The sequence below is a fragment of the Alosa alosa genome, chromosome 2, assembly GCF_017589495.1.
Source record: "Alosa alosa isolate M-15738 ecotype Scorff River chromosome 2, AALO_Geno_1.1, whole genome shotgun sequence".
Lineage (NCBI taxonomy): Eukaryota > Metazoa > Chordata > Actinopteri > Clupeiformes > Clupeidae > Alosa > Alosa alosa.
The window spans coordinates 2992359-3012080 of record NC_063190.1 but is presented as its reverse complement, the minus strand read 5'-3'; the positions used below and the strand labels follow the sequence as shown (position 1 = coordinate 3012080).

Here is a 19722-nt window from a genome sequence, read left to right as displayed (position 1 = left end):
TTCACACATAGACTGCTGATTTTTTTAATAATGGAATTTATTCATTTTCTCACAAAAAAAAAAAAAAAATTATCATATAATCATAATGTGATCTCACAGATGTAAATGGCAAATATGAACCATAAATTATGTATATTGAGCTAAAGTAAACATTAAGTAGCCCTATTTTTACATACATGGCTTTATTGATTTAAAGTAGTGTGGGTCCACCAGACCCGGGAACATCTGATGTGTAACAAAAATATGAACACTACAAGGGTTAAATTAAATCAGTGTGTTTTGGTCTTTTAAAAATACCGAACAATGTCGGAAACTTGACATGACTGAAGACAACTTCTCTTTTCCTTTTAACTTTTCCTCTGACAACTAAGCAACCAATGACCATACATTCAAATCTGAATTCAAATGTGAATGTATTTCTTGCAGTGGCCGAAACGGGATATAATTGTGTATAGTGTCAAAAATGACCGGGCCCGGATTATAATGTGTGGTCTAATAAGGGTGTGGTGGTGGTTGGTGGATCCAGAGTGGATCTGTGATGTGTGGTTGGTGAATCTACAAGTGCCGTAAAGTGCCAAAACGTGTCGCACATGGTCGCACTATAAAAACTGGACGTAATTCCTTCCATGTCTCATTCTCGTGGCCTTTGCAAGAGTAAGGAGCCTCAATTGGAGCTGAGGAAAAGGTGCGCTATTGAGCTTTGATATTTAGTCGTTTTTTTAGCATCACAACTTTAGATGACGTTAATTTGTTTTACTATATGATGTGTTAAACCAGTGCAGATTCATTTATTCCACTCATACTTTGGTAAATTGTGAAAGCCACGTGGGTTATTATCGCACAACTCGGCTAGCTGCTAGCTACGTATAGCTCGCTGTTAGCAGAATTCATGGCGAGTTGCCACAACGTTTTAATAAGTGTCTGTCTTGGTTTCTGTCGGAGCATTGTGTTCGCTAGTAAACAGCTAAAGTTAACTAACGTTAGCAGGTGTTTATATCGGCTGTACTGTGGCTGACTATAACGTTAACTAAAGTTTAACACAAAGCCTGAATGGTGTCGATGAGCGGTGCCATGCATTCAACTAGTTGAAACGTGGCATTTTGTAGTAAATTCCACGTATGGCGCATGGCTAGATTATGCTCAGGTTTGCTTTCATTGCTACACATCATTGTAGTGGTGACAATGAGGCCTGAAACAACCTTTTCCAGTTTCCCGCAAATGCAACGCTAGGCGATGCTAAATTGACCTGTTAGGCCTGTTAGCTCTGGTGGCTAACGTTAGCTTGTTCTAATTGCGTTAATAGCTTTATTGTAACTGTTGTGCTTTCCTTCAAGTGAAGAGTGGACATGTATCTTTACAGTTTTACTGTAACGTTGTTTACGTTTTACATTTCAGGATCTTTTTCATGCAAGGCCTTAAAGTAAAGCCATGGCTTATCTCATGGCCTCTACCACGCTGTACCCTCGTGCTGTCCAGAGCGCAGCGTCATGAACATCGTTTCATTGGCGACCCTGGAGCCTCTTCAAATATGATTACGTTTGTGACCAAGTGATTGAACCTGCTCAGAAGTATGTCTGCAAACAGCAAACGCCTCCTCCAGGTAATCATGCTGCCTTGTGCTCGTCAAAGTCTGGATTTCCAAGTGAAACGTTAGAAATCACAAGTCTTGCTCGGAGCATTTAACAAAATGGCGAGTTTTTTCTGGTGTCTGCCTGACTATGACGCTCAAATGAAATGAGTGAAGTGAGAAGGATTTAGGCTTGTGATGGGCTACTCATTTAAGCATGTTTGTTTGGAATATCTTGTTCTTATATGATATGGACAGATTGCAATAATGACAGCTGAAAGTTCACTAAATCGCTTGATCACCAAGTCCATATGAACTACAGTTGAACCATAAATCAAGTTTCCCCACTTTTGCACATTCGCATAATTGCAATATTTCCAATTGCACTTGAAGGCTTCATTTGGGCACCTTTGGATCTCCAGCATAGCAGCACCGCACCAGTCAGGGTCTTGTTTGTAGGCCGGGAGACTGGATGCAGTGCTAATAGAATTTGAGTTCTCTTGCAACCCACTGTTGTGCGTAAGTCATAACAGTGTTACTTATGAGAACCAACACACCATGTATGCTCTGTACTTTTAATAGCTGTTACAGTGCTCAGTTTAGGCAGTCATATCATGACTTGATTTGTGTCTCAGGTGTGAGGACATGGCTACTTTGAGGATGAATTGAGAAAGTCCTTACCAACTTTGCAAATGTAAGTACTTTCACATGATGCCAGATTTGTTGCCACTGAGATAAATGATGATTATTATGTTCAACTGCTCTGACTAGTGTGACAGACAACAAGTGTATCCTGAATATTCTCCAATTGATTTGTAATTTAAGCCAAGAGGAATTTGATGCATTTTTAATGTTGTGTAATGTGTCTTCACAGGCATGTTGGTGGAGAATCTTGAAAAGGTGGGTAAATGCATTACTACTTAGGGAGAAGTAGTAGAGTACTGGTAATGATGGTAAAACAGTGGGGATTAACTAAATTTGCACCTTGCCACCTATAAAATATTTTGAACTCAATTGCCTTGTGGTGGTTGCCATTATTGTAATTTCTAGAAATGAAGCCGAGGTCTATCCCGATGGACCCCTCTCTGTAGGGTCTTATCGTTGGAAACGCCTCGAACATAAACATCTGTGGTAACCCATAGTCCCATAGTTGTTACAATCAACCTTGTGGGCAAAAAAACTGCAGGACAACCTTAAATGTTATTATTCTCCATTTTTGTAAGTTGCTTTAGATTTTTAAAAAAAAAGCTTCTACATAAACAAATGCATGTAAATGTGTCGTATGGTTTCCTATCATTGCCCCTTGAGTCAACTCCCTCTGTGATTGTTACAGGTATGAGCTTGAGTGACCAGCAGAGGGTGCTGCCTACTTCCTGGTAAGATTGGCCTTGGTTTTTTCCTGTTTGTGGCAATGCATTTTCTATTCTCCTGCTAAGCACTGTTGTATCTGCATCCAGTTGTGTATCTGGCTGGATTGTTCATTTAGCAGTGCAAGAGCATTTGGCATGTGCTGTAATGGTTTCTGAGTTTGCTTTACTTGGGGATCCATGTCACTATGCCTACACTTTCCTTAAATATCTTGTGTGTTGCTGATCAGTTAGACCCCAAACTAACTTTTTCTCTTGCCCTCTTTGTAGCAGCAATAGATTCGCACTGAGAATCTGGAGGTCGGTGGAAGTCGACGTAAGTTTTAAATCCTATCAAAAAATAAACCCCACTGACCCCAGCTGTTGCAAAAGTCCTTGCTCCTTGCTGTAGCCCTCTGGGTACTGTCCCCCGATATTAGTTTATATAAATTAGTTTTGACAAGTACTGCCATTTATAATTTCTTAAATTACGTATTTGTGTTCAAATTACTTCTGTCAGTTGGTCATATACCAAGGCTTTTAGGAAGCACTGTTCCTAACTTGCTGTGGACTTGACCATAAAGTAAACCCCATTCCAGTGAGTCATTCCAGTCTGTTGCTTGAATGACTTGCAGGAAACAGTGATTGAAAGTTCACTTTGAGCTTCATGTGGAGCCTTGATAAGCTCTAATATTTCCCTTTAACCCTGTTTAGGTGTTGCTGGTTTGTATGTCCTTCCTGGGATCTGGGCTTCTTGATGTTTACGGAAAGGTGAGCAAATTATCTTTTGTACAATGGATCACTTTCAAAGGGGGTCTGCCATGGTGCTATTCAGGCGATCCTTAACGCATTGGTCCTATATTGATGCTGCATGAGACATGTGCAGGTTTTGTTGTATGTACTAAACCTGTTGTCCCAGTGGCAACATGCATATTTCTCAATATTATTTATGTTGGTGTTATGCTAGTTTCTAGATCTTGCAGCAGTGGTATATGCCTTCCCTAAATTGTTTTCCTTAATTTCAGATCAACTTTTTTTTTTTTTTTTTTTTTTTTTTTTTTTTTTTTTAACTCAAGTGGAACTTTGATTCCTAACCTGGATGGACCAGATGCAACCAGAAACCCAGTCAGAGCCAGTTGTGCCATTTCCACCCTGAAATTCTCTTACCTAGTTCTTTAGTCATGTGATGTTGCTACATCTACCCAATGTACCCTTTCGGAATGTTTAGGGCTGTCTGCCAAACTTGATTGTTTATAATTTGTGCATGTTGAGTTTTTTGAGGCAACATGGGATCCAGTGGCTGACCAAGTCTTTAACATGGATGCCATGCAAGTATACCTGGATGATTAGTTAATAAATAAAGCAACATTTGAATGGAAAGTATATTTGAGTAGCACTGGTGTGTGTTAAAAAATATATATATTATTCATCAGTCTTGTATTGTAATGTTGGTGAGACCCAGAGACTGTCTGTGTTTATCATTTGAAATTAAACTCTGCTCACTCAGCTGTCGTATGACTCTTGACTTGACTTCTTAGATGACCATGTTCTTACTTTCAGATCAAAGGCACTGAAATTAACCTTTGCTTGCGTAGGCCTTTTGGACCTGTTGTCAATGCATGAGCTAGTCCACATGGTACATTTAGAAGCGCCGGCTTGGTCTAGCTGCCTGCCTAATGAGAATTTGTTCCTGCGCTGTTTCTTTTAGGTGATCTCTGCCAAATTCAGTGGTTCTCAGGATTTCATATGGGTCATAGGAAAGAGATTAAAGGATCCCCCTCAGTGAACTCCGCATTCACTTCTCAAGATCCTCATTTGATGTCAACCTGAACTTGTTGGCAGCTAATATCATCGGAATGGTTAAGGTTTTTATGCAGGTGCTGGTTGTAATGTATTTAAATGATATCTCAAAACAAGATTGCCACACAAATGATGCCTCATCACTGTAGTGGGCCCAATATAAAATAAGTTGTCATTCTTCATGCAAGAAACAAACATTTGTTTAACTGCCTCCAGCAACTCTGGTCATGCATCACTGGTGTTCTAGCAAATGTTATAAGTTGGGCAATAGAAAAGTGAACATGTGTTTATACTTATCTAAATAACACCTACTACAGAAATACAGTTGTCTCTGAAGATGCATGCAAGTCAAAATGTTCAATGGCTTCAGAAGGAACATATTGATGGACTTGATGCTGATTGTCTTGGCAAATTGGAAGTACATGATTGTTACCAAAGTGGGTAAGTTGATTAGAATAAATGAAAAATAGGAAACTGTATCCATTGACAACATATCTTAATCAGAGTTGCTGACGAAAGGCTTGTTATGTGACCTGCACTCAGGATATTGCTTGCTTGCCTTTGTGAATAATTAACCCCAAAAGCAGAATATTAAATAGGCTACACACACATTGTAGAGAATTGCTGGAGACAGACACAAGTTGTCTAATTTGGTATGTTGCCACAATGTTGTGAAGAGCAATGGCCTTCAGAGAAACTAACAATAGACACAATGTTACTTTATCAGAATATTAGTAATTAACGTGCATTTGAAACAGACATACTGTATGCAGACAGACATTGTACTCAACCATTGTATTTCTCTTTATATTTTCCATTAATGAATTTTACTAGACTGATGGACCCTTACTCGGCCTTTGATTTAAATCGCATCCCCGCCCCCCCAAATTCATCACGAATTTTCAGGTTTATCTTGTTAAAGGCCCGCAGACGAGCGTGAAGTAGCTACCTTGGAAGTAAGAAAGTACGTTTTAGCTTGCTTCAATGACATCATAACTCAATTAAACTACAAGTCCCAACAAACACGAAGGTCCGCCCACTAGTTTGAGTGGCAAGTTGTTTGTTTCACTGTTACCAGCTGCTGGGCCATTCCAATCTCTGTCGGAGTGGAAACACGGGGGCCGACAGACCTCTCTTTTCTCCCTTCCCGTTTACCTCATTGTGCTTTCTTTTATTTCACCCTGCTTTTCTCTGTCTCCCTTTCCTTTAGTGGGGAACTTTTCCTTTGCACCCCCGATCTCTTCTATCTACGTTTCAGGGTTTTTTTTCCTAGCTTCGCATATTCGAGTATTATTTATTTATTTATTTATTCATTCATTCATTTTAAAATAGGATCTTACATTTATATTTTAGATGTTCCACAAATGAGAAGACGCAAAAGATGGAGTTGCACATTTTAGAACATAGCTTGAAAGTAGCCAGTATAGCTAAGGAAGGCATCCAGATTTGCACCCACGGATTAATCAAACTCGCCTTCCTGCCCTCTAAAACAAGGTAAGTAGCTTTATTTGTGAACAATGCAAATTGCAAGTAGACCTATAGAGATAACTAATGTACTCTAAATTGTGTATTTGGTGCCATGATCAAACTACTGAAGGGTCGGATTAGAAGTATGCGTAGCTACGTAACGCCTAAAGCAATGTAGTTTTATATGGAATGTAACTGTTTTCCCCCCACATTTAGGCCTATTTAAAACTGAGCACTCGTAGCTTTTAAACTCTAACAGTATGGTAAAACTACATATTTGTATGTGCATGTAGTTGGTAGGCTGCAGTGTCTCTCTCTTTTGCATTTCTTTCGACGAGAAAGGGGCGTGTGTGTTTTATGCCTGTCTGGTTGTTTTTCTCGTAGCAGTAAAATTACATGGTGTGGTTGCTTTAAATTAAAATTGAACCGGCTGCGTGAGACCTTACGCAGTCCGCGATGTCGACTCTCATCCTCGATGTTGCAGCGATTATACACGGCAATAGCTTCTGTCTTACAAAGACATGTCTGACCTATATGATTTGCCTTTGTGGTCCAAAGATTAACGAGTCATTTTTCTTATTCTGAGTGTCTGAATTGTCTGGAGACTATACAGAAAGGCATTAGTCCAGCGAGAGAAACACTAAAAGTTTCTCCCCAAGTCACCTAGCTCAGGCCTAGGCCTATACTGACTGTTTTCATAGTTATTTAGTCTTTGTTAACTCATCTGTCAGACGTTCTATGCAGTATCCTACTGAACACGTTCTTGTCTGATTCGATTGAGAGGAGCTTTAAATGTGTAAAAAGTATTTTCCAAAATCATCAAGGATTGTACTTCTTAGCTTATGCCTTTTATGCAGACCATGATTACAGTTGACAGCTAGTGGCTACATGTCAAGAAGGCAATTCATAATCTGCATTGCAAAACCTCTACAGTCTTTAAGGGTGTACATGAGGTCACCCTACTGTTTTCTGTTATTGACGTGTACGGTGACAACACAATTTACTTGAAGAATGTTTGTCATGGTTAATTAAAGACTCGAGGTCCATGATGTGCAGTATTTCCTGTAATGGGGGATCTGTTCTAGACAGAAACCCAGTGCAACTGTTATAATCTGTCTCATTTTTGTAATGCATGCTGATGATACTTCTGTGTTCCACAGTTTGGCAGTTGAGTCTTGCAGCTGATTGAAGTCACACAAATGTGGTTATGTGCCTTTAGATGATCTGTTTTCAGTGGGCAATGCATCATCATTTAATATCAATAGTCACCTCAAAAAGTCTTAATCCATACAGGATGCAATGCAAAAGGTTATGGAGCGTCTATAAATGATTCAGTTGATTTGATGTAGCATATGTGAAAATCCTCACATTACAGTATGGGTGTTGATGTACACTGCTAGTTCCCACTGGTGTTGTTTGCAGAAGCCATGTTTTATTTATTTCAGTGGAAATATGCTCGAATGGATGACCATTTTGTCATGCTGGATGATCACACAATAGCAGCTTTTGCTTCCTCACTTATATAATTAAGGTGCTCTCTGTACAGATCACATTGCCTCACATTAACTTATTTAGTGTTTCTGTGTGAAGTCTCTCATATCCCTGTAGAATGTGAACAACAGCTGTAAACAGAACATGAGGGAGGGGGAGGGGGCGTGTGTCATGAACATTGCTTGCTGTTCAAAACATTGATGGCCTTCTTAGTTTTTTTGTAGTGGCTCGCAGTCAATTCCACAATGTTTCACAGTCAGCTAAACAGAAGACAATACCATTGCTATCGAGTGGGGTGTTGCAACTAAACTTTTTTTCTTTTATAAACTTGGTTGAAAGTAAATCAGATGGGTACTGACTGACTTCAGGCCCTCCTCATCCTCATCCTCATCCACATCCTCACTCCAGTGAGAATGATAGTGAGCACATTTAAAATGGGTGACAAGTTGAATGCAGCGCGTGAGTGAGTCTCTCTGCCAGTGCAGTATTCACAAAGTGGAATCAGCCCTCTGCTGAGCTGCAGACATTTTCCTTGCACTTTTGCGCAAGACATTTGAGGCCTGTCCGAAATCTGAATTGTCCACCACCAACAACCAGATGAAGAAATGTCTGGTGATTTGACATGGTACTATTTTACCACCGTGTCATTCAGAAAGAAGATATCATTTCAAACCCTTAGTAGACATTAGACCTTGATCACCAAAATTATATTTTTCCCTGTATTTCTCCAGCAGCAGGTATTCACAATGAAATGAGTGAAGTGCTGGTCAACAGATATGAATACTTGTGCAGTGTGTTTTGGCCAGTTCACGATCAGGTTTTACGATCCGCATGAGAGTCAGCAGCAGCTGCCTGCTGGGCATCTCTGCTCTGCTCTGCTGTGGTGTGTGTGTGTGTGCACTGCACACTGCATTCAGGAGTGTTTGTGTAGGTGGAACCCAGAGGGAGTGTTTGCAAAAACATCTCCACTTCTGCCATGCGGACGTTTGCATGCTGATCAGATGACTTGGGCTAGGCCGCGGTGAGAGATCAAGCTGAGATATGAAAGAGCCCCATCAGGCTTTTTTTTTTTAAAATTATTATTATTTGTTTGTTTGTTCACTGAAATGTGCTCAAATGATTGCAGATTAATAATATCCTTCAGGATAGTGATGTGTTTGTGTGCTCAGATGTGTTTTCAGAATAGATGTAGATGTGACGTGTTTTCAGAATAGCTCGTTAAGTGGCTATGTTGATTGCTCTGTTAGTGCAGAAGAGGTGGCGGGGATAAGATTGACCTGTTGTCAGCCACAAGGGAAGGGCATCAAAGTCCTCTTTGCTCTGCGTTGTTTTCTCCCCATCATGATCCAATATTCTGTAAGCCATATTTTTAGCAGACTAACCTGATCTATAATAAAAGAGTTTAATTATAGATCATCGAGTGTCAGTCTTTCAAGTGTAGAATTCATGTATGTGGTCCTCATTTGAATTTCTCTCTTCTTTCTACAGGTGTAAATTTTTTAGTCTTACAGAAACCCCAGAGGATTACACCATAATCGTTGATGAAGATGGCTTTAAAGGTGAGGTTTCGGATAAGGAGCAATTTTACTCAATTCCTTGCAAGTTCTTGCATCTTGACTCTCTGCCAATATTTGACCACATATTGCCACATCAGGTCTCCCTTTTCCATTATAGGTTAACAGAGGGCATGCTATCAGTGGTTTAGTTTTGTGGTTCAGTAAGTGAATCCATGTCATTACACACAGGTTGCCAGGGTGACCCTGATTGGTCACCATGGCTACAAGAAGCCTGGGGTTGCAAAATAGATGCAGTTCCAGAACGGACTGTTGAAAGTTTAATTTTTTTTTTTTTTTTGTTGTTGGATTGATGACCACCTCAGTTCACACGAAAGATTTTAGAGCAGAGCTTTGCTTCACCCTTGTTGTATGGGGGAACTGCACAGCATTGTGTAATGGAACCTAATTACTTTTATTTTTATTTTAAGATGTTGTGTCTACTGTAATGTCATTTTCAGACTAAAATCTTCTGAAACTGGAACAGCTTCTATGTACGGTCATCATTGGTCATGACAAATATTTAAAACAAAGTATTTGGGTAATGGCTAATTCATTTATTACTAATATTCATGGTCTAATATTTACTCTGCAATATGAATCAGAATGTTAGTATATAACATATATCTTCATCTTGAATGTTGATCTACCATTGATGATGTTGACAGGCTGCAGACCTTGACTCTTGAGGATATGGGAGTTTCACATACTGTAGGTTTGCTGTGCCACTCCACTGACATCCTTTCATTCTGTTTTTCAGAGCTGCCACAGTCGGAGTACCTTAGTGTTGCAGAGGCTACGTGGTTGGCTCTCAATGTGGTGTCTGGAGGTGGCAGTGCCACCAGTTCTCAGCCAATTGGAGTGACTAAAATTGCCAAGTCTGTGATAGCACCTTTGGCCGACCACAACATCTCTGTGTTCATGTTGTCTACCTACCAAACGGACTTCATCCTGGTAAGTCTCACCCAGAAGTTTACTTTTGTTGTCACAATATGTTTTTATCTATGTTTGCCCAAATAGAACATAAAGAATCAAGATGGTCTACATCCACCAAGAACTGTGTGAATTTATTCAAAATTCTTGACACAACCTTCCTGAAAAGTACTGCACAAAACTGTTGCTATAGGCAAATTGATGCTGTTTTGAAGAAAAAATGGGATATTGCACCAAATGTTAGTTCGATTTTGCATCCTTGCATTGCAGCAGTTTTCACAGGTGCCTAAGACTTTGGCACAGCACTGTATAAAATGGTAAGCCATGCTTAATGCCTTACATATGTCTTACTGTAGAAAATGACCAGGGTTAATGTCTAATTTTGCAGCACATATTGTTTTAATGGCGGTCTTTATATCAGTTTGGTAGATTTTAGTAGTCTCACTTGGAGTTAAAGTGCAGATTTAATTATAAACAGAACAGTTTTGGAGAGTAAATCTGTTTTATTATTGCCCTGTTTGTGGTTGCAGATGGTTAAATTCGTATGATTTTATGTGGAAAGTTGTGAGGATGGTAGAAGTGAACTTTTGTTAGTGTCTGATGTTGTTCTGTGGATTGCTCCTGTTTGCGGTGTTCACTACCCCCAGCCTTCCTCTCTGCCAGAGGTGGAGTCCCTTCACTGCTCTGTCTTTGAACCACAAAAGTCTCTCTGAGCAGCAGGGCCTGTTTATGAAAATAAAATGTCGATCCGATGGTAATCTGGGGGGTGGGGTGGGGGTAGTTATGTAAAGAGGATCAGCTCTGGATCAGCTTCTTGCTGGAATTCGTGGTAACATTCATGACACTGTTCATGTTCCAGGCCAGCTGCTCCCAGCCTGGGAATAATCACAGGGCTTTAGCTAGCGAGAGGAAATGACCTGCCTCTCGGCACATCGGCCGAGGCCAGGCTGCAGGAGTCTCTCACACACACACACACACACACACACAGTCTGAGGCACTTTCATTCTCATCGTCAGAGAGCTTACATAAATAAAGGGGTCTGGCCCGAACACTGAGCCCAAACATTCAGAATGGGCCTGAAAATAACTCTCCAGCTGACTCAACCAGCCCAAAGGATCTTTTACTTCTTTTTTCCTTTTTTTTTTTTCTCACTGTGGTTTGCGCCTTATGCACACGTTGTCAAGGCAACAACAAAAAAAGAAATTTTGTGAAGAGCAGTGGAGCGTCTACTGTCACATGTTCAACTGTTGTCTCATCTGGGTGTCATATGTGCACAGAGCTAGCTGTGTTCTCAAGAAAACAGTAGTTGTCGATAAGTGGGTTTATTTTCCATTGATCTGGAATGAGAAAGTAATGTAGTTAGTTTAGGTCGGCTGCCCTTGAATAAAACATCACACGCACACACACACACACCACTGGCACAATCGTTATTAGATGTGGAGATAGCGTTTTGGCACAGTGGGTTAAGAAGAGAAATAAGAGGTTAGCCTCTATCTCCTGTTATAATGCTCTTTCGAAATGAAGCTGCATTGCATGGAAGGCATAGAAAGAATTATGCAGTCTATTCTGAAACTTGCACTGTGTGATACTGTCTGTGAGGAATTTAAACTATCAAAACATTGTGTTGTTGATACATGAAGCTCAAGTAGTGGTGTAGCCTTTAGAAATAAAGCTTTGCTATTTGGGAAAGCACTTAGTGATCTCACTTTCACAATTGCAGTTTGTTCTGTTGTAGTCTGCATGAAAATCAGACAGATAATCATGCCACTGACAACACAGGCTTATGTAATATGAACTTTGTTGTCATCCATCAGTTAGAAAACTAGATGTACCGCATAGCGGTACAAAATATGACCGCCGCTCAGTCCTGTATGTCCATTCCGTAAAAATAAATCATATTAATGAATTTGTCTCCATCTTCTGCTCCATCCCCCACTCTTGAAACTTTTGTGTATGCTTGTTTGGAATGTGTGTGTGCGGGCCGCACACAAAGTAGCCTACTGGCGCTGCAAAGGTGAATAGATTTGTAGCACTTGCCAAAAAATGTGTAGCCTTGTTATAAAACTTTAAAAATCACAAGTAGGGCAGTTCAACACAGTCCATCCATTGCAACTGGACTGATGAAAGGTACACCTGTAGGCTACATTGTATTTGGGAAAAGCAGAAGGTAGCAGCATAGTGTATTTATTTATTTATTTATTATTAAAGAAAACAATCCCTGTCAGTTCCATGCAGTTTTCAACAGCTATCAAGAAGAGAGGTCATGTCATGGATTTTTGGAATGTTTCTTCTTCTCCATATGCATACGTTTAGTCATCTAGTTCATATGATATTCAGCTTTATTGTCAATGCACAAATTAAATACCAGTAGTCTAAAACAAAATGCAGTTTTACCCAGTGGTGCAAATAACTGACATGTCCAAAACGGGCCCTCATGAAATGCGTTGCTAGACTGTTCATACACATTTTAAGAGGCCAAGTTGAAGAGCTACCGTCCGTTATTGTTTGTGCAAATAATAGGCTGATTCATGTTCCCTTGCATTTTGCAACTATGAGGTCCATGGTTAGTCTGGCTTTCGCCAGACCAATCCTTTAAGAAATCGAAAAAGAAATCGCCGGCAGATCAGGCTGAGTTCACCCAGCCTAGTCCATGGTAGGCGCCCGATAGAAATATTGTTTACTTTTGCGATTGAGATATCCAAGCACTGGATATTCCTGCAACGTGTTCGCCCCCCGGTTTCAGAGCTATTCTAAATGCAAAAATGCATAGAGGAGTTATGACAAAACCGTGACTGTTAACAAACTATATAAGCTATAAGATAGGCCCTATGCTAGGCCTATTACACAACATAAATGAGCACTAGGCTATGCTTGCGACCCAAATAAAATCTCATTTGGGAACCAATGGCTTACAGTATCAAGCGGACTTAAGCTGCCACCTCTTGGCGAAAAGTTAATAGTATTGCATATCAGTATACATTTCACGCAGCTGTGTTAGGCCTAATCACGGAAAGCGCGAATGAAGTGGACACTTCTAAATGGAACTCGATCCACTGTATAGGCTACAGTAGCTCAAGGTCTGTGGCTAAAGCAGCCATAATGAAAGCGTTATCATTGTTTGGATACTTCACACACACGTGTTTTTTTTAATCGCATAGACTACAACTACCAAGCTGGAATCAAAGCACATGGACTCCCCTCTCACACCCTAAACACGCACTTTGAACAAATAAAAAGCGTCTTGTAGGCAAAATTGTATCGGACCGGTGTAACGTTGGTACTAAATCATCCATCGCAAAGAATATGTGTAGGTAGCCTACAGCCCTGCCCTGGATACATCTCTCAACGTGCGCTCTAAAACATTTGGTTTAAATGGAGATGTACAGTAGATCATCACGGGTGCATTAATAAATCTACATTGCGGCGAGTTGAAAATAGAGGATTGAGTTGACTCAGATGCTTTTTGAGACTTTGAGCAGAAATGTCCCAGCCCGGTGTTTAGGATGCATCATAGACAGGTTATCTTTCAGGTAGCCTATATATTTTCCATTAAAAACCATCACGAGCTTAAGCGTGTTGTGGCTAACTCACTTAGCTCCTGTTAGTAGCCTAGGTTATGGTCATAAGCAAATGAGATGACAGTCGAAAGATACAATTAGTGCTGTTATCAATTTGCTTGGTTTGCTAGGTGCAAATCACAAATGAGTGATTATGGGCTAGGTTGATGTGGGCCCTTGAGACCAACATACCTTAAAAATGTATTCATCCTCGGTGCCACGGTTCAGGTAGTTATTTAGGAAAAACTGCATTTTTTTGGGTTTTGGGGGGCCCAGCGCAGGGGGGGGGGGGGGAAGTGGCCCCCGGGGACCAAATGAAATTTTTCCGTAAAAGTCTAGTGGGGCTACATACCCACCAAATTTCATGTGCCCCGGTGTTTCGGTGTCCCGGGTATCGTTGACCAAAAATTCAGGAAGTAGATGGTGGACATAATAACCATTGGTTGTGCGTCAGCATTGGCTTCCACCATTTCAGTCTAAAATCCCCTACTATTTAAAGACGAGTATGATGGATCTTACAGAACAAACGAAATGAGAAAAAAAGAAAACATGATGCACAAGATGTTGCCCCCATTGACTGCAGCCTACATTTAATGACAACCCTAGTCTACCCCCTGACCTTTACCTAGAGAGTGTGAGCAAGAGCAGTGTACTAGAATTATAACCTTTAGTTGTGTGTTCAGTCAGTCAGACAGACCGCTATGACACCATGTGATGGTTGGGACAGTTGCACCACAAGCTTTCAAGTTTCACACATAATTGAGCTATTTGTGTGAAATGAAGTTGTGAAATAAGTCACCTACTTGTCTGTAGCTCATCTGCGTTTAGAAGTATACATTTATGTATAGGATTTCCTGTGAGACCAAGAATGCAACAAGCTTCAATGAACCACTACTGTAATGCTTGACATTCACTCTTCTCCATACTCGACTTGGACTTCCAAAAAATTACTTGTGAACATCTCTAATATGAGTACGTAAAATGAATTATTACCACTAAAGCTGCCTGTGCTAATCGCTGCTTTTGTGTTTTGTCTTAAGGTTCGAGAACGAGATTTACCCATGGTCATGCACACGTTGTCCTCTGAGTTCACTCTTCTGCGGGTTGTGAATGGAGAAACGGTAGCCGCCAACAGCACTGGGGTCACAAACGGTTTCGTCAAGCCAAAACTTGGTGAGTGTCCCTATACTGTATGCCTTGGGAAAGCTAACTGGACTAACTATATTATGACTTTATTAGGTACAGCTTGTGTATACTGGATCCAAGAAATCTAATTCCATGAACTGAAAGAATGAATGTAATTTGAGCCCACGTTACTGTTGTGAAGCAACATTTTGACCTTTTAATCGTTGTTGAGTAATCGGTCTTATATAGTAGTGCTGTCTTGCAGAGTGTGTGTGCAGTGAGTGGAGTGGCTGTGAATACTGTGACTTGCCTTATGGTTGTCACCAGGGATTAAACTGGTATTTGGAAGGTTGTGGAACTCTTGACTGGAAACCGGGATAGGGGGATGGGAAGTTTGAACAGGCAGCTTAACAGGCAGCTAGCTGGCTCCTAACCTTTTTACTCAACTGAATTTATTTCGCTACCTGTCAAATTGAGTGCCCCATCTTTATTTGAAGCAGTTTTCCTAACATACTGAATCAAATGCTGCAGGTTGTGGCCAGTCGAGTGAAGCATTTGGGCAGACAGGGTTTAATCTGCATGTGCATTAAGCTGTAATCACGCCACTCATTTCCCCTTTCACTGCTGTCCTGGGCTGGGAACGTTTTCTAACTGAGCTCAGCAAATCTGGGTATGGCCTCTTACTGTAGCTCAAATCAAAATTGGCTTAGGCCAAAGGAATCTAGGCAGCATGTAAATCCTTGCAGGGGAATAGTGGTTAAATCTCTTCTTTTTTTTGTCCCCTAAAAGGTTGGCTGTCTGGGCCAGTTTAACCCCTTGTGCCACAGAACGGTCTTAGCAACACATTGAGATCAGGTTTCCTTTCTAGACCTACAGTCAGTAAACTGTAAGAATGTGACTGTCTAGTCAACAATTGTGACGATTGTTTGTCTCACAGCAGGCTTACAGTAATGGCTCCAGAGAAAATGCTTAGATAGTGTTAATCGGGATATTGGTTAAGGCATATTTGCTACAATTCAGGAATTTTAGGGGGAAATGCATTGACATTAGTGTTTTGTATTTCACTACATTGTGTCTATGCTGACTGACTGACTGACTGACAGTGTGGCCTCTCTCTCCAGTCCCACGGCCCATCATTCACCCCCTGTCCAGCCCTAGTAACATGTTTTGTGTGACGAGCCTGGACCCTGACACGCTGCCCTCCGTGGCTACCCTGCTCATGGACGTCATGTTTTACTCCGGCGGGTAAGGACCCCTCTCCTGTTTCACATATGGCAGCCACCACAAGCCATCTGCTCACTCCATTAGTTGAGACCGATGCTCTCTGCCTGAGAGCTGGGGAGAAAGGACACTCAGCAGAGAAGGGAGGCTAAGCAAGAAAATGTATCTGATGTTAGTCTAACTTGAGTGCTTCTTTTGTGTTATATCTGATGTTAGTCTAACTTCAGTGGTTCTTTTGTGAAGTGTTGGCCCATGATTGACTGTGAGGGTGGTGACATTGTATGATGATGTGATGATGGTCCTGTGGGCTTGACATTTCCAGGGTGAAAGACTCAGGAGCATCTGGGGACGATTCTGGACACATCCGATTCTTCTCCTTTTCCCTTATAGAAGGCTACATCTCTCTCGTAATGGATGAACAGACTACTCGAAGGTGAATGTCAGAAGTAGCCATCAGCCATGTTCATTAAGAAGCCTATGGTGGTTCCAGAGATGTTCATTATGTCATGTCTATATTGAACTGAAATATACAAAATGTAAATAAAACCCTGTGATTATGTGTGATGGGGTGAGACATATTAATGTTTACGCATCATGGCAATAAATTGCCATTGTCAGAACTTTGCTCAATTTATTACATGAATTCAACTTCTGTTCCTTCTCCCAGGTTTCCCAACAATGTCCTTTTTACCAGTGCTTCAGGAGAGCTTTGGAAAATGGTCCGCATCGGAGGTCAACCTTTAGGATTTGGTGAGTAGAAATAATTACTTGGAAGAACTATGATGGTTCTTCTCATTGTGCAAGTGTGTTTTTGTTAGTTTTTAGAAAAATAACAAAGCAATAACTTTGGATCTGGTTTTATAGAAATTGTATCTCATAATATTTCAAATGATTTCAAGTACATTTCCATGTTTTTTCTGTGGCCATGTTTCAGATGAATGTGGTATAGTTGCACAGATATCTGAACCTTTGGCAACAGCCGACATTCCAGCCTACTACATTAGTACTTTCAAGTTTGACCATGCCCTTGTAAGTAATACGTCAGCCCTTCTACATCTCCAGAAAATGTCTCATCCAATATTTTTTAAATGCTCTCCACACTTAAGTTTAAAGGTTGTATGTCATAATGGATGTATTTTAGTGCTCTATAATGTTATAAAACATGCATCATCAAAACCTATATATTTATCATTTTATACATTCCCATGAAGGAGGGTAAACCGATTAACAGCTACAGTCATTTTGCTTTTGCAAGAGAGTAGTACCTTCCTCACCTTCAACCACCTGACTTTTCTCAGGTCCCAGAAGAGAACATCCAGAGTGTGATCGGAGCCTTGAGGACCAATGAAAGTGCAGGACACTGAAGGTCATGCGAACGGATGACAGTACCATGTCCTTGCTAGCATTGATTTGTCATTATCTCAAACTCTTAAAAGTGCCAAGAGCTTACCATTGGTCTGCTGTGGGTGGGTCGCGGGGTGGGGGGTTTAGAGCAACCTTGGGAGGGCGTCTTTTTTTGTTGTTGCTGTTGTTGTTGTTGTTGTTGTTGTTGTCGTGGTCGGGCAATGGTGGGTATAGCGGGTTTGGCTGTAGTTCCGCAATCAGCAGTAACGGCTCCCACACACAGTTGCGTGCGTTGCAGTGCTGGAGACGCATCCCGTTCACTTTACATGGGCTGACGTTATCCGTTGCCCAACTGAATTGTGGGTCCGTTGTGTCTCGTTGCTCCCGTCGTTCGCGTTGAGAAGTTCAGCTGTTGCTGCACCGACGGACGGCACCAGCCAATCAAATTACGAACAAGAGAACAACAGACGCACCAGCCAATCAAATTAGTTATACCTTAAGTCATTTGCATAGCTACCATCGGGAACACCCACTGGCGTGCGTTGACGGAACGCAACTGTGTGCGGGAGCCGTTAGCCCTCCCCTGTTCCGCTTACAGTTACTGTGCCAATATCCACTCCGCTGCTTCCCTCCCGCAGCCATCCCACTGCCTGCCTAAACACTATCCACTTCAGTACGGACCCCCAAGCTAGCGTGACTGCAGTGTGTGTTCCCGCGCGCTCTCATGTTCGATACTCTCCTGCCCCACCCATCATCACATGCCACTTTACCTTGCTAATCAGTCCTGCTGAGAGGCAGACTTGTATATTTTTTATATATACATATATATATATATATCTTTTTTTTTTTTTTTTCTCCTTTGACACACACCTACTCCCAAGACACTGCAAAGAACCCCCCCCTTCCAGGGTGTCCGTGGGCCCCTGACTGCCTTTGCCTTTAGTCTTCCTTTAGTCTGGATCATTTCCATCACTGTGTTCTTCACCACTGCTCCTCCCTTCCCCTCTGTAACCACAATGTATTAGTAATTGGTCCTCCACATGGATGGATGGGCACAGAATGTACTGAGATTTCTTTTTTTCCCTTCTTTGTCTTTTAATTTGATTCTCTCAGTGCCAAGACACTTTAGACCTAAACAGACACCTTGTCTAAAGCCCAACATTTCTTGAGTGCAATTGAAGGCAATGCTTTTGGGTTGCTCACAGTGACATGAGAGCTTGCGTAGCTCAGAAACCTGGTATGTGTGTTGTCACCATGAGTAAAATAAGCTTCTGTTGTTATGTTCACACGGCGTGATCATTTGTGTGGGAAGGTGAGGCTCTGTCTTGGGCCAGGGGAGGTGAGGCCGCAGGCCTGAGCTTCACACTTCCTTGCCAATTAGCAATGCTGAGATTTAACTTTTTGTATTCAGGTACAATCAATTTCTGTCTGCATTGCTTTTTATTTTTTTTGAGTGGGAGAATTATTTTAACATGGCTTACTTTTAGTGCTTTTTGACTGGTGTTAGAATGATGAAGCTTTTTTATTTAACTAATTTTCTGTTCTATTCATTACTTACATAAAGAGTGCAATTTACTGTACAAACTGGTTTACTCACCTTCTTAGTTTTTAGGAAAAATGTGCCACACTATGTTTCGCCTCTTGCCAGTCCTTACCACAACTGTTGAACTTTGAAAGCTAGTGACACTAGCAAAGAGGAGTGGAGGTGTTGACTGATTGTTTGTTGAATGTTAGTCTCAGTCATGTGTCATGGACACTGGCGTTAGTTTAGGCCTTCAAGCCCCACTGGTCTGCACTTTATTGAAAGGTCTGTCTGAGAGACCTTACTGTTCTGATGTAAAAAAAAAAAAATGGGGGAAATTGCCCTTGAAGGAATCTCAAGAAGGTGTTACGTCTGTTGGTCTTAAGCATAGCGGGGTTTTGTTTTACACAGGCTTTCCTCTTCTGTTAGCTTGGATTAGCAGAAACCATGTATTTGTTAGTATTTATCAATGTTAACTTTGAAAAGGGTGACATTTCTGACAATTAAAATTCTGGAAAAAAAAATCAGTCTGTAGTGTTTGGCTTGGAAAGCCTGTTGCTTTGTGTATTTGTTTTCTTTTGGTTGTAACCTGATGCAATTTGCTGCTAGAGTGGGATTTATTGTACTGATCCTGAGAGCTCAGCAAATACACAAGACTACATACTGGCTCAGAATATGGTAATATATGAAAGTATTTCACCTTTTTGAATGGAGCTAGTGGCTCATGAAAGCTCTGTCTAAAGTACCATTGGTCTATGGACATCTTTCACAAGATATTTCAAACATTTCACTATTA

At 41.0% G+C, this 19722-nt stretch overlaps 1 protein-coding gene, 1 long non-coding RNA gene and 1 other non-coding gene across 3 annotated transcripts; all 3 read left to right on the top strand.

The window, feature by feature from the left end:
- The first annotated feature begins 596 nt into the window (after positions 1-596).
- LOC125311383 lies at positions 597-4425 on the top strand. Its single transcript, XR_007196470.1, has 8 exons — positions 597-685; positions 1396-1600; positions 2203-2261; positions 2442-2467; positions 2901-2943; positions 3205-3250; positions 3628-3684; positions 3939-4425. It is a non-coding gene; the product is annotated as an uncharacterized LOC125311383 (long non-coding RNA).
- On the top strand, positions 2625-2760 carry LOC125291472. Its single transcript, XR_007192998.1, has one exon. It is a non-coding gene; the product is annotated as a small nucleolar RNA SNORA18 (small nucleolar RNA).
- A 238-nt stretch (positions 4426-4663) lies between the features above and the next one.
- Positions 4664-19453, top strand: castor2 (cytosolic arginine sensor for mTORC1 subunit 2). Its single transcript, XM_048269337.1, has 10 exons — positions 4664-4790; positions 6067-6207; positions 9160-9230; positions 9985-10178; positions 14755-14887; positions 15961-16084; positions 16383-16493; positions 16728-16810; positions 16995-17089; positions 17359-19453. Exons 2-10 carry the CDS (start codon positions 6095-6097, stop codon positions 17422-17424), a joined length of 990 nt encoding a protein of 329 aa, XP_048125294.1. The 5' UTR covers positions 4664-4790; positions 6067-6094; the 3' UTR covers positions 17425-19453.
- Positions 19454-19722: the final 269 nt, after the last annotated feature.